The sequence below is a fragment of the Lucilia sericata genome, unplaced genomic scaffold, assembly GCF_015586225.1.
Source record: "Lucilia sericata isolate MDLA Ls3-8-SP2 unplaced genomic scaffold, ASM1558622v1 Contig004158F_arrow, whole genome shotgun sequence".
Taxonomy (NCBI): Eukaryota; Metazoa; Arthropoda; class Insecta; order Diptera; family Calliphoridae; genus Lucilia; species Lucilia sericata.
In genome coordinates, this window is record NW_023997166.1 from 11,503 (window position 1) to 25,648 (window position 14,146).

Sequence of the window (14,146 nt, forward strand, 5' to 3'; positions counted from 1 at the left end):
ATGATTTCCAGATTATTTTTATAGTTTTAAAATAGTTAAATAAAAGCTTGCAAAAAATCTTTATTAATTCCAATAATTCAGTACCATACTTCTAAAGAATTTAAATTGTTTAAAATATCAAAACAACAAAAGACAATTTAATAAGAAGTCATAATCGAAATTTATTTTTTTATCCAAATGAAAATACAAATCAAATCATTCGATGATTTATTTCAAAAATAATTTCTTTATTTTTCTCAAAAATATCGGTGACGTTAAAAACTTAAAACAAGAATTTCTAATGTAAATATTGCTTTTTCTTTCCATTCCTTTCTTTACAATAATCTTTCAAAAGCTATATATAGAGTATAAATATTACTATTTGGACTAGCTTAAAAGCAAATACACACAAATTACAAATAAATACAGACAGATAACAAAATACAACTTATAAAAGGTTTTAAATTAAAAAACACACACAGAAATGATGTTCATTTGTTTAGTTTCCGTTTCGCAAAAATTTGATAAATTCCTATGCCAGCTGACAGAGTGCCAACAGCACCAATTTGGAATGTAGATAATTTGCCGCCCCACAGATATCCTTTTGGTAAGTAACTGGCAGCATGCACAAAATCTAAGGATAATCTTATTAAGGAAAGAATTTCAAGTCTCTGCTTTTTAATTTTAAGCTCATCTTCGGGAGATTTTCTAAGAACGAAACAAATTTTTGATTATGAATTATGGATAATAAAATTAATTTAAAAACTTACTTCGGATCCTTGATCTGATTAATTTTTTGTTGATTTATGCCGAAATTGCGCAATGTACTAAATATTTCATTAAATTATAAAATAAATAAATTAATTAAACACAGAGTAAAGTTTCACTTTTTTATTAATTTCTTGCTTTTAACTCACCGCATAAGATTTAGATAAACGCCTAGTACCCAAAATACTGTGTTCACATTATCCCAATAATCGGCATTTTTTAAATTAATAATATTATGTTCAGATAACCAGCATAATTTCTCCACTGGATAATATAACAGATCTATAATGTTAGCTGTTACACCCAGCACAGCCATTGTACGATCACTTTCCTATTTGATATAATTTAAAAACATTAAATTATTTATTTATAACGTAGAGTAAACACGCTTACATTTTGTCCCCAGCCATATTCCAGAGCATATTGTATCATGGGTATATCATCAATTAAACGCAATGTTGCACGGGCTCCCGATATACGTGAACTAGCAATGGCATAACGTTTTGCCAACTCTGGTTTACGATCACTATAATAGCCAGCTATTAATTTAGAGCCGTAACAAAGAGCTTTCATTACCTGGTTGAAAAGAAATATTATTTGAAATTTTTAAATGTTAAACTTTTTATTTATTTCCAAGAATGCATTTTATGAAAAAGTCGATGAATGAAATGTCTGATTACTTAGTTGATTAGTTTTTTAATATGTTAATGTACTTTTCGAATTTCCAATTCTTCTCCACCACCACAATGTGGTGGCCCGCTTTAATACGACAATGTTCCAAACTTTGGATATGTTGAAAGCTTAATCTGGATTGTTCAATTAGTTTTCAAATTATACTATTGAATCAAATACAGAATTCCAAACTTTATCCATTTTTTGAATAAAAATTTTTTAAACATGAGAAAAACACCGAACTTTTAATAAAAGTTTTCGAATATTATCTTTTTAAAATTTGAATTTATTTTAAAAACTTGTATGTTTAAAATTGGGAAATGAAAGAAATTGGACTCCAAAAATTAAAATAATTGTGTTTTTAGGACTCTTTCTCATTTAGACATAATTTCAAGAACATTGAGAAATTTGAATATCCTTCACCTTCTTGAGAAGGGTATGAGTGGAAGTGCACCTGCCGTGTAGGACATATTTCACGATGGTACTTTTACAACTACTGGGTGGGTGGTTAAACGGCTCACCGTGGTTAGACGACCACCGACCCTTTGTGCTTCTCACACGCCGTTGGCAAATTTTGAATAAGGTGCTGTCGATCCATGTATAAGCTCCTTGCCTAATCTCTTGATATTTGCTGCCAATTGCGTAACTATAAAGATGCAAAAACAACAGCACCCAAAGGCTGGTAGAGGTAAACCAAAATACGAATCCATAAAATAAACCGAAGATAATGTTCTTACAACCAGAGAACACACTGCGGTAAGTCTGGTACGAACATTTCATCATCATTCAACACATTTATTGAGAAAAACATCTGACACATTCACTATAGGAGTACGGGTGAATGAGGCCCGCATACACCTACATTTGACACCAACTCATTTCCAACGATTAGTCAGGCAGTCACTCCTTGGCGATATATCTGTCGGTATATCTCGATAACAGCACAGAACTTATCCCGAAATATTGACTTCGCCGTGCATCAGTATTTTAACCAGCAAAATTGGCCAATAAATAGAGATATGAGCAAAATTCCGAAACAACCCATGAAAACATTACGTTGTTTCGCATTCTTGATTAGTTTTTTTAAAAACTTTACTTAGTAGCCATTTCCTCATTTAGCTCCCATAGAAATTTACATACTTGGTATTACCACGAAATATTGCATACATAATTACTCGGCATAAACTTATACTAGAATATGTTTTGTATAATATATGGGCATTTCCACCGAAAAGTATATTTTTTGTCACATCACGTCACGCACATTAATTGACAATATCTTAGGACCATTCTTTTTTATTGGTCGCACCTTTATCCTATGTATAGAGCTATTAGAACTCTACATAAAAATATAAACAAATTAACAAGTTAATTGTGCGTGATGTGACAAAAGTTGACTTTTCGGTGGAAATGCCCATATACAAATCATTTGTTGGAATTTTTCCAGATCAGCCCAAAATTGGTCTTAGTTTCCATATAAAAACATTTCCGAAAATCACTTAATCGTAAATAACTAATTTTTTTGAATTATTGTTTAAACGTACATATGTTCGAATTTTAGAAATAGTTGATGATATGTTTCCAGAATTTCAATATGAAAAATAAGCACAAATCTATTGATAAATTTTTTAATTAGACACACAGAAAAAAATAATTCATATCTGGAATGAATTTGGTAATAAATTTTATGAATCGAACATGACTTTTTTTTCCCAAACCATTTTCATTCAGAATATTAAAAGTTCATAAAATGTATGAATTTGAACATGACGGAAATTTTTTGAATTTTTTCCTTTTTTCTACGATATTCATGAAAAAAATGGCAAAAAGACCCTTATCTACTAAACTGTTTCCATATTCAGTAGATATTAAGACTTTATTAGCGAATTGTGTATAATTAAAAGCCAGAAATTGAAATGTTGAAAACCCAAATCTAAAACAAGAAAACATCAGCAAACATTGTTAAACACCTATTCTTGATAAATTCAAACATTTTTTAACAAATAGAAAAATAAAAATAAATTTGAAATATTTTAAGTCAAGGCTTCTGGATTATGTTCGAAAAGTTAGAAATTAAAAAATTCATACAATTTAGGAACTTATTTATAAATAACTTAACTTTTAACAATGAAAGCAGTTCATTATATTTATGCTGAAACTTTTTTCTGTGCATAATTTATATCAACTAATTAAAATGATAAAAAGAAACAAGAAATTTATTTTAAAATAAACACATAAACACACCTTTTTTAAATTTCACAATCTAATATCAATATGTAGTAAATATCCATTCCATTTCGTCTACTAGCACCACATGATAATTATTTTTACGTCAGATAAATAAACAAAACAAAATATCAATTATTTATTGAGTATTACTGTTATTGTTGGCATTTAATTGTGATTGTTTTAAAATAATCAAAAAATAAAATAATACTAATGATATTGTAAATACAACCAATGGAATAAACATTTTTATTCTAGTATGATTTATGACTGCCTGATGGTAATTGAAATTAAAATTGCTAAAATACTAGCAATAATACCTCAACTAAAAATAGACAATTTTTAAATTTTAATACGTTTTTAATAATTTGTTTGTTCACAAATGTTTTTATTGTGTGTTTGAAAAAAGTTTTAAAGGTGTTTAGAGGAGGAAAAATGCCTGAGAGGCGTTTATTGTTAGTAATCAACAAATATAACGACAATGTCAATTAATAATTCAATTAAAAAGACATTTTTTTATTCAACAAAACAAGAAATAAACAAAAATAAAACACGTTGTATTTCCATTATTAATCATCAACATCAGTCACGCGACTCAATTATTTTCTTATATAATTTCATTTATTTTATTATTTAATAAGTCTTATTTGTTAGTTTGTAATATGAAATCATTATACTAAACTTAAAGACGTCTTACGTCGTTTTCATAAAATATAATAAGTAACAAAAAAGGGCTGAAAAAGATGTTGTAAATTTATTACAATTGTAACTAGTTAACTAATAATCCGAAGAGCTCTCATTATAGGGATGTTGTTAATTTTTAGGAGTAGTTTTTCATATAAAAATCGATTTTTGTTGAAAAATTTAAGTGATTACATATTTTACTCAATTAGAGCTTTATTTGAGGATCTACAGCTGATGTAAAACTTTTCTTGATGGAACTAATTGTTGCTATTTTCTCCATCAGATGTTTATTTAAAAATCTAGAGGCCGATTTGAATCTTTTGTGGAAAATTGAAGTGATCTCAGACTTTCTCTGTTTACTCAATCAGAGTTTATTTGAGGACATTTTATTTTTTTTTACAGATATATATTACTATTTCCACAATTGGAACGTTATTAAGAATCTACAAGGGAAATTTGGAAAATTAAATTAGTCACATGTTTACTAAATTTTATTTTAATATATTCAGTATATTTTTGCTTATGTTGCGTGAAAAATTGGCGAGTCGTGCTGTGCTATCTTATTTCGATATAGTCCGTAGTTTTTCCGAGAATCACTATTGCAATCACTATTATAAAATTCATAGGTTTTTCAACCAAATTTGGGGTACTATTTGTGATTTAATGCATCTTTTTTTGGGCAAATAAATAAAACTTAGAGGTAACTATTGAAAAAGCCTAGAAGAGTTCTTTTGATAAATTAAACAAAAGTCGTAGATAAACATACAGCATACACAACAAAAGTAATTGTTATAGGTAAGAAATTAAAATCATGGAATGACAAAGAATCGTACCGCTTGTTTGCAAATTATTTATTATTTACAGAATAGCGAACATTTGTTAGAAGTTGAGTAAGAATGACTAGCATTACCGCTAAATAAACAAAAATACTATTATCTTTAAAATGTTTTTTATATTTATTTTTTTCCGATGTAAAATTTCATGATAATCTGTTCAGTGTGAATATAGCATTAGCGCTAAGAGACCGTTACCGAAGTAGGCCTAGAAACCATTAATCGTTTCGAAACGATTGACAAATTTTTAATTAAATTATTTAAAAAAATAAATTTAAGGTTGAGTTATATAGTTCTTTCTAAGAGTAGAAATCATAGTAGAAATAAAAAGTTTGAATGAGTTTGGTGCTAGTCCGCTGAAAAAATAACTGTTTATAACTCAAGGGTATACATTCTCTAAAACTTCCGAGTTTGACAAATTCGAACAAAAATCATTAATCAAAACACTAGTTCCAGAACCGTTTCAAAGATTGAGTGTCGAATCCTCAGAACCAGTTCCGAAGGTAACAATTTTGAACAAAAATTAATCGTCTCAACGCCAAAATTAAATGGGTACAGGCATAATCATGCGTTCTAGAACTAGTTGAGAAACTAATACAATTGTTGCTGAGGGTATTGTATGATCAGCCATGCCTGACTATAATTTCCTACTTGTTTTATTTATTATCATGTACAGTAGAGTGGGTTGGTCTCTATGGACAAAAAAAAAGTTGTGTCAGTCACCCCCTACGATTAAAGATATGTTAATAACATTTCCAAAAATATAAAAAATATTTTTTTGCCACGCCTAGAAATACCGCCCTTTTTGTTTTTTATATATAACGTCGCCATTTTAAGTCCGATCGTAACATATGATATATCAATATTTATGGCTTGATTGTAGCTATATTTCACTCTTAAAAAATTTTTTAATTCGACGCCATATTCTATGCGTGACTTCTGACATCTCGGATCCTTCCCCAAAATCGAAAATTGTGGCTATACTGGAATAAAGTACATTGAATTATATGAACTATTAGCTTTTAAAATGCTCACTTTTATGCATAAACACCTATTTTATAGATATTTAAAAATGTTCAAGTATTTATCAACCGTTCCCATAACAAACAATTAATTTGTCAGGAAAAACAGTCGAAATTTTTTTTAAATGAACTATATATAACAGAAATCCGTTTTATTTTTTTTGTTACAAACCATTTCAGATCCTACTTCCTTTCAAAATAGCAGAAAGTTAACTATGTATGTACTATATATCAATACAGCAATATAGTGGTTTTGCTATGTCCGTCCGGCTGTCCATCCATTTAAATCTTGTAATCAAACTACAAGTCGCAATTTTCCAGGCTTGTCGTTATTTCCCTCTTAAACATTTCCATTATGATGAAATTCTGCATATCTAACTCCTATATGAACATAAATCCATCCACCAAATTTTGATAGGATCGGTCTATAATTGATCCTAGCTCCCATATATAGGCTCTTTCAGAAAATTTGTTTTTCATCAATAAATTGCTTAAAAAGTAATGGACAAATTTCAATATAAATGCTTTATTAAAAAAGAAATCATGTTTTAGATATACTCATAACTGGTATCATATGGTCGGCCATTCCCGACTAATATTTTTTTATTAGCTTTTATTTCAAGAACTTCTTTAAAAATATATAACTATTTAAGAAAAGTTAATCTATCATTAAATAAATTTATTACATTTTATAAAAATTAGTATAACATTTTTGAAAATTGTTTAAAAAAGAAGCAAGAGACATGCAAGTAATTGTATGGTAAAAACAAGAAATATTTTTATAAAATAAAATGTTTAGTTTTTATGTACCTACGTGATTTTGTTATTAATTAATAAAATTAAATGCCAAATAAAATTATATTCCTTGTGTTAAGATAAGGGCAGAATGAAATTTGTGTATTGTAAATTAATTTGAAAAAATAGTTTTCGACCATATCCCTAGCAAATTAATTGTTTGTAGTTAGAACTATACAGGTATTTTTAAATACCTGTAAAATAGGTGTTTATGCATAAAAGTGAGCATTTTAAAAGCTAATAGTTCAAATAATTCAATATACTTTATTCCAGTATAGCCACAATTTTCGATTTTGGGGAAGGATCCGAGATATCAGAAGTCGCGCATAGAATATGACGTCGAATTAAAAAATTTTCTAAGAGTGAAATATAGCTACAGTCAAGCCATAAATATTGATATATCATATGTTACGATCGGACTTAAAATGGCGACGTTATATATAAAAAACAAAAAGGGCGGTATTTCTAGGCGTGGCAAAAAAATATTTTTTATATTTTTGGAAATGTTATTAACATATCTTTAATCGTAGGGGGTGACTGACTCAACTTTTTTTTTCGACCCACCCTAATGTACAGCTCTTTACAAAATTTCGCCAGCTTATTTTTGGTTATTAAAAACACTACATACCTACCTATCTCAAATTATGTTCCAATAAATATTAGACAGCAACTAGCTTATATAATTTCAACTTTACCGGCCAGTAATAATTTAAAAAAAACCTAGAAATGCATACAATGTTAATTTAAAAATATTTTTATTTGAATTATTTGCGTAACTATATCGCTAGCACCGTCCGACACTCAAAATTAGACACGAACCGAATGATATACATCTGAAACTATAAATTTAATTGATAAAAACTGCGTTTTTAGTTTTTCATTTCGTGATCCTGTGTCCTTTTTAAAGGACTTCAAACAATGCTAAATTTGATGTCAAGCTAACGAGAAGAGTTGTAAAACATTTTGTGTTATTTTTATTATATTTTGCCAGAATAAAAAGATGTAAAAAATGTGTTTCAAAAATTTTTTTAAAAAATAATATTGAAAATTTAAATAGATTTTAAAGGATAAAAATTTTAAAAGAAATTTTTGACAGATTTTTATCCTGACAGTATAAAATAAAAATAATACAAAGTATTTCCCATCTCTTCTTGTTCGCTTGACGTCAAATTTGACGTTGTTTGATCAGTCAAAGTATTTTAAAATAGTTTTTAAAAAATGTTCTTTTTAAAACTTTGAAGTATTTTTAAAAGGACACAGGATCACGAAATGAAAAGCTAAAAACGCAGATTTTCTCCTTTAAATTTATAGTATCTGACGTATATCATCCGGTTCGTGTCTAACGATTTTTTTCTCTTTTTGTCGGACGGTGTAGTAGGTTAAATTGCTAATATGATTTCAACTTTACTGAGAATTGTTTGTCATATGCTAAGGGCAGTAATAATTTAATACAATCCTAAAAATCCATTACAATGTTAATTTAAAAATTGTTTTATTTGAAATATTTGCATACCTAGGTCTTTTGTAGGTTAATTTGCTATTTTAAAAGAAATTATAATTCAAGGTCCATTTCTGGTTGAGCCACCTAAATATTTTATTTGTACATTTTGTTTCATTTTATCATAAAACTCATACCTACACTTACGAAGTAAGGGAGATAACATACATACATATTAATAACAAGAAAGCAATGGGTTAAAATCAAACAAAATAAATAAAAACCTGTTGTTTATCAACGTTCAAAACCAACAAACGAACCCAACAAAAGTTACTAAACAACTTCCAGCTTTACCAATAGTCATTAGTTTATTTGTCTATTTATTGGTAACAGTTTAATAGACAAATGAAAAATATTTTGCCAACAATGCATATTTTTTCCTTTTTTATTTGCACCCACAAATCAATTGTAAAATTTAGCTATAAATTGTTATTTAGTTGAAATCAATTAAGTATAATTGCCTTTGTTTACAGTTCTTTAATACACGAGTACGAGAAGGGTATGGTTGGTTTTTTGATGTACAATAATGAAGTATGTAGTTTATTTCATTGCTGTTTTTTAACATTACCTTATCTCGTCCGCCATAGGTATCAATAATATCACAGAATTCATTTAGTAATTTTTCCGACGACATTATTTTCGTTATTAATATTTTTAATAAGTTAAATTCGTAATATATTTATAAAGTTCTTTAAGTTTAATTAAATTGTATCACATCAATAATTTATAACCGCTATGCACGAAATTTTATCAAAAACTGAAAAAATAAATAGTAAACACAGCTGTTGTTTCTCCGTGAACGAAACAATTTAATCAACCGCACAAATATTTCCTTTTGACATATGTCAAAGAACAGTGACAGTCATTTGACCGGTCAATTGACTGTCACTACTGAGAATATACCCATCATTGCGTAGAACAAAGCTCCCATCACTTTCTTAAGGGCAATATGTAAAAAGTGATGGAAACATTTGTGTACATGTGATGTTGCATCACCCTCGCACTTATGAATTCTATCGACTTTAAAACATATATTTGAGCTGCTCACTCTTTTTTGTTTACTAATCATGGATGATATAAATATTAGTCATGATTGACTAATCATGCTTGATGGATATATCCATCACAGTTAACAAATAAAAAAATAATGCATTAATCGGTCATTGTTGACTAATCACACTTGATGAATATATCCGTCAAATCTGACGGCTATACCAATTTATAATAAAACACAATTTATTGATATTTTAATATATATATTGTTAATTTTATTAATATAGTAATCATATACATAAATTACCAGTCTTTTCACCATTTTACATATCTCGCAGAATCTTAAGTCCTCTGATGCTCCTGTTAATTTGTGGAAATATGTTGTCTGTAAAGAAATACATAAGTATTCATAAATATCGAAATATAAAAATCATAAGTACATATTTATGTTACCATTGATTGATTAAACTCCGAATTGTTTATCTTCTGATCCACTTCCTGAGCTTTTTTAAAATTTAGTTTATAATAATTCTCTTTATTTTTAATAATTTAAAGACTTTGTAATTTTTTTATTTCTTCGCTTCTTGATCTTTGGCTTTCGCAGAAACAATTAATTTGTAACGACGAAAAATACAACTCTGTAACACAGTGACAGTCATTTGATCGGTCATTTGGCTGTCATTGTTGATCAAAATATAAATTTTAATACATTTTAATCAAAATGTAGTTGTTTCATTCTTTCATATGCAAATTCAACCCTATACCACACATTGGGTCCAGTAACGGTCATTTTACCGGTCATTTGACTGTCATTGTTGATGGAATTATCCATTAATTTTTTTTTCAACAATTCTATAAAAAAAAATGTTGCATGTGTGTTAGTAAAATCATTTTGTATGTGTTAGTTTCGGTCATTCATTTCTTATAGGGATGTATTCGTCAAATCATCCGCGATTCATCCATAATGAAAACATTTTTTAACATTATTTTCATTATTTATGTATATTTGTTATTTAGTTTATAATCATAATATAACAATAGTTGTATCATGGTTTTAAGTTATATTTTAAGAGATTTTGAAGAAATGATATCAATATTTGGAAAATTAATTTCGATAGGTAGGTCATCAAAAACTGTTTTTTTTAGTTTTTAGAAACCACAAAATTTTCAGATATTTTTTCAATAAAAACTTTTTATATGATTATAAAAAAATATAATTTTATATGTATAAAAGTCTAATTTTTCGAAAATAACATTTTCATATCAGATAAGTTTTTAAAACACTAACTTGTTCTAGTTTGGCGTTTGGACCAATGATTTTTGTTCGAAATTGTTACCTTTGGAACTGGTTCTGAGGAAGCGTTATGAAGTCGACACACTTCTTTGGAGCGGTTCTGGAACTAGCTCTTAAATCAATAACTTTTGTTCTAATTTGTCAACCCCGGAATTAGTTATACGGAAACTTTAAAAAACATATACGCTTTATGTAAAATTAGTTCTTTTTTCAACGTTTTTGTACGAAATTATAAAGATAAGGACAAATTTTGAGAAACTGTTGGGGAATTATTTTTATTGTACCAATTTTATTTAGAAAACTTACAAAAAAAAATCAAAATCTAGTTTTTGATTGATAATTGCAAATAAATTAACTTTTGTCATATCGTATTCATTGAAGCCGTATTTTCTACATGGCGTTGCTCTTGCGGAATGGGATAAAAAACTGTTAAAGTTCCATTTTTGCTTTAAACATGTGACATAGATATATTTTAAAGAATTAACAATTCTTCAGACACATTCCCTTTGATTTAATTCCAATAATTAATTCTTTCGATGTGGTTGAATGAATTCTCACGAATGTGAAGGGTATAAAAATGAAGAGGTGAAATGAAAATAGTTCTCGTGAGTTTAAATCTCGAGAAATGAGTTATATAAAGAGAGAAATAAATAAAATTGTATTACGAATACAAAAATGTTCTACTCTGGAAGACAATCCCGATTTTTTAAATATTTGCTTTCAAAACCCACTTTTTAATCTCTCGGATTCAGCTTTTAATTATTTAAAATCATTGAATATTTAAAAATAACTGAAAACTTAGCCGGCTTACAGTCGATTTTAAGCCGCCGCCGACATTTTTAGTTCAGCCATCGCCGTCTTTAATATTTATCAGCGCAGAGCTCTGTTAGACGGATGAGCGAAAAAAAACTATTATAAACAAAAATAAAAAATATAAAAAAATTGGAAGCACGGTGAAGTTTTAAACATTTTAAATATCAACAAATGAGTGTTCCAAGTAATCATCATGCATCTAGTCCATTGTGTAGTGGCAATAAATCAAAAAAGTCTAAAAGTGATATTTTGCGGACTGCTGTGGGCATGTACCTGAAGCAAAAAAATTTTGTGGTAAGTTAAGTGTGGGAAAAGGCTTAAGGCCTAAAAAGTAAATAACTTTATTGTTGCAGGGAAGTGAAAAATTTCGCAAATCCGATTTGGTGTTGTTGCAGAATCGAAAAAACTTTGTGTTACAGAAAATGTTAGACTCCGATCTACATGGCGGCAATTCTTTTGTTTTCTCCAACGTTTTATGTTTAACCAACAACTATAATATGGTGGATCAACAATTCTCAAGGTAATGATTTTAACTTTAAAACACATTGTACCTGTGTAGCATTCATTAATACATAATCTTTACAGATTTTCTCAATTCATAGAATCTCAACCGGAAGAAATCCGCAGCGAATTGAAGCGTTTTTATGCTCCTTTGTTGGCACATTTGTACATAGAATTAATTAAAGGTCGTGAAACAAAAGCTGCCATCGATTTTTTACGCAAATATGCCCATTTAGTTGGACCCATCGAAACATACGAAGCTCCATTTGCCACCAAAATTAATGGCTGTTCACTGCCATCAAACGATGGCAATTTAGATTCTGGTTGGCAACATCTAAATATACGTTTCGCACGAGAAGCTTTTTCCGAAGAAGATCCAGAGTTGGATTTTTTTATGAAATTAATACAGAAAATTTCCGCTTGCCAAAAGTTGGATAGTTTAGAATTAGATCCTGATGTAGCACAATTCCGCTCGGCCAAACATGAAATTCACACCTGCGAATCTGTAGTAAATATGTTGCGACGATTTCTAGAGAAAAGAGGTCATGTTTTGATCTTGAATCTACTCAACACTTGGGTACACATTCACATAATGGATCATGAGATACGCCAACACACGGAAGAACATTTATTTATGCCATCAGAGGAACCACTAGAAGATGAAGACGATATTGAATTGCCTCTTACTGCTAAATTAAAAACGCATTCATCTTCAGAAAAATCCTCGAATAAGAGGCCAGCTGAAGAACTACCAGAAAGTACAATAAAAGCGGATATTGATTCCTTAGACTGTGGTACTGCCCCTAATTTAAGAGATACTGTACATAATGTCAACCAATGTCTGAAAACTATCAAAGATTCAAGAGAACAAATTTATAAAAATTCCCTCGAATTTCCTCGTATTGTTAGAATAGCAGATAAAAGTCAAGGGTAAGTTCGTAATTAGTTTTAATCAGATCACTTGATTTAATATATCCTTGCATTTAGTCTCACCTGTGCTGCTTTAGATACTCAGGAATGTCATTTAGTGGCGGGTTTTAATAATTCCCTAATACAATTATGGCAAATGAATCAACATTCAATGCGGGGGAAAAGCCTGTACGAACGTTTTTCCTCTTCTCACTGCAGATGGGAAATGAATAATTTTGTTGAGGAACATGAAGATGAAATGGAGGAAGATATCAAGTGCCAGCATGCAACCAAAGATCTCCAAAAGGAATATTTTCAGGAAAAATATTATGAAAAGAAATATGTAGACAACTCATAGTAAGTAGATCGGGTTTTTCACAAAGTCGGAAGAGTTTTCAGTAATTTTTATTTTTAGTAATTCCTATGGGGGACTGAGTTTACGTGGCCATGGTGCGGGCATAACAGATATAAAATTTTCTACTCATTATCCTCTTATATATAGTAGTAGCAAGGATGCTTGTATGCGTTGTTGGCGAGCAGAGAATATGAATTGTGGCGGAATATACAGGGGCCATCGTTATCCAATATGGTGTATGGACGAAAGTCCAGTGGGAATGTATGTGGCAACAGGTTCCAAGGACTTAACAGCACGCTTATGGTCTTTAGAAAAAGAATTCCCTCTAATTACATATGTGGGTCATACCCAGGATGTTGAAGTAAGATAACCATTTTTAAATATTAAGAGTGTTTTTTAAATTTTTAGTGTTTTTAGTGTTTGGCCTTTCATCCCAATGGTAATTATATTGCTACTGGCTCTACGGATTCATCGGTTCGTTTATGGTGTGTTACTAGTGGGAAGCTTATGCGAGTATTTTCCGATTGCAAACAACCAGTTAGTAATATTTGCTTTAGCCCTGATGGTAAAATGTTAGCGGCCGGTGGTGAGGAATCTAAAATTCGTATATTCGATTTAGCCGCTGGTTCACAATTGAATGAACTTAAAGATCACACTGCCATGGTTACCAGCATAGCTTGGAGTTCAAATGGCAGACATTTAGCCTCAGGTTGTCGTGATGGCAGTTTAAGAATATGGGATGTCAAAAAATTAACGCCTATAAGGTAATGTTTTATTTGGAAATTTTACGTATTTTATCAACGC

At 29.4% G+C, this 14,146-nt stretch overlaps 2 protein-coding genes across 2 annotated transcripts; one reads left to right on the top strand and one right to left on the bottom strand.

Moving 5' to 3' along the window:
- Window positions 1-206: 206 nt before the first annotated feature.
- On the bottom strand, window positions 207-9,292 carry LOC119615123 (peroxisomal membrane protein 11C). The gene is made up of 5 exons (XM_037971201.1): window positions 9,046-9,292; window positions 1,141-1,323; window positions 897-1,078; window positions 750-806; window positions 207-687 (listed from the first exon to the last, which is right to left on the bottom strand). Exons 1-5 carry the CDS (start codon window positions 9,109-9,111, stop codon window positions 471-473), a joined length of 705 nt encoding a protein of 234 aa, XP_037827129.1. The 5' UTR covers window positions 9,112-9,292; the 3' UTR covers window positions 207-470.
- A 2,347-nt stretch (window positions 9,293-11,639) lies between these two features.
- Window positions 11,640-14,106, top strand: LOC119615122 (TAF5-like RNA polymerase II p300/CBP-associated factor-associated factor 65 kDa subunit 5L; the record flags this gene model as incomplete). Its single annotated transcript, XM_037971200.1, has 6 exons — window positions 11,640-11,871; window positions 11,931-12,097; window positions 12,163-13,008; window positions 13,066-13,344; window positions 13,403-13,703; window positions 13,760-14,106. Coding segments are annotated over exons 1-6 (2,063 nt in total), but the record flags the coding sequence as incomplete, so codon positions are not given.
- Between the last annotated feature and the right edge of the window lie 40 nt (window positions 14,107-14,146).

What these genes read in the sequence shown, in the direction of transcription:
- LOC119615123 (XM_037971201.1), bottom strand. Translation starts at nt 9,111, where the DNA reads ATGTCGTCGGAAAAATTACTAAATGAATTCTGTGATATTATTGATACC. An exon ending in GTTTATCTAAATCTTATGCG is followed by an intron (nt 807 to 896) that starts GTGAGTTAAAAG and finishes TGAAATATTTAG; the next exon opens with TACATTGCGCAATTTCGGCA. An exon ending in AATCAGATCAAGGATCCGAA is followed by an intron (nt 688 to 749) that starts GTAAGTTTTTAA and finishes TTTCGTTCTTAG; the next exon opens with AAAATCTCCCGAAGATGAGC.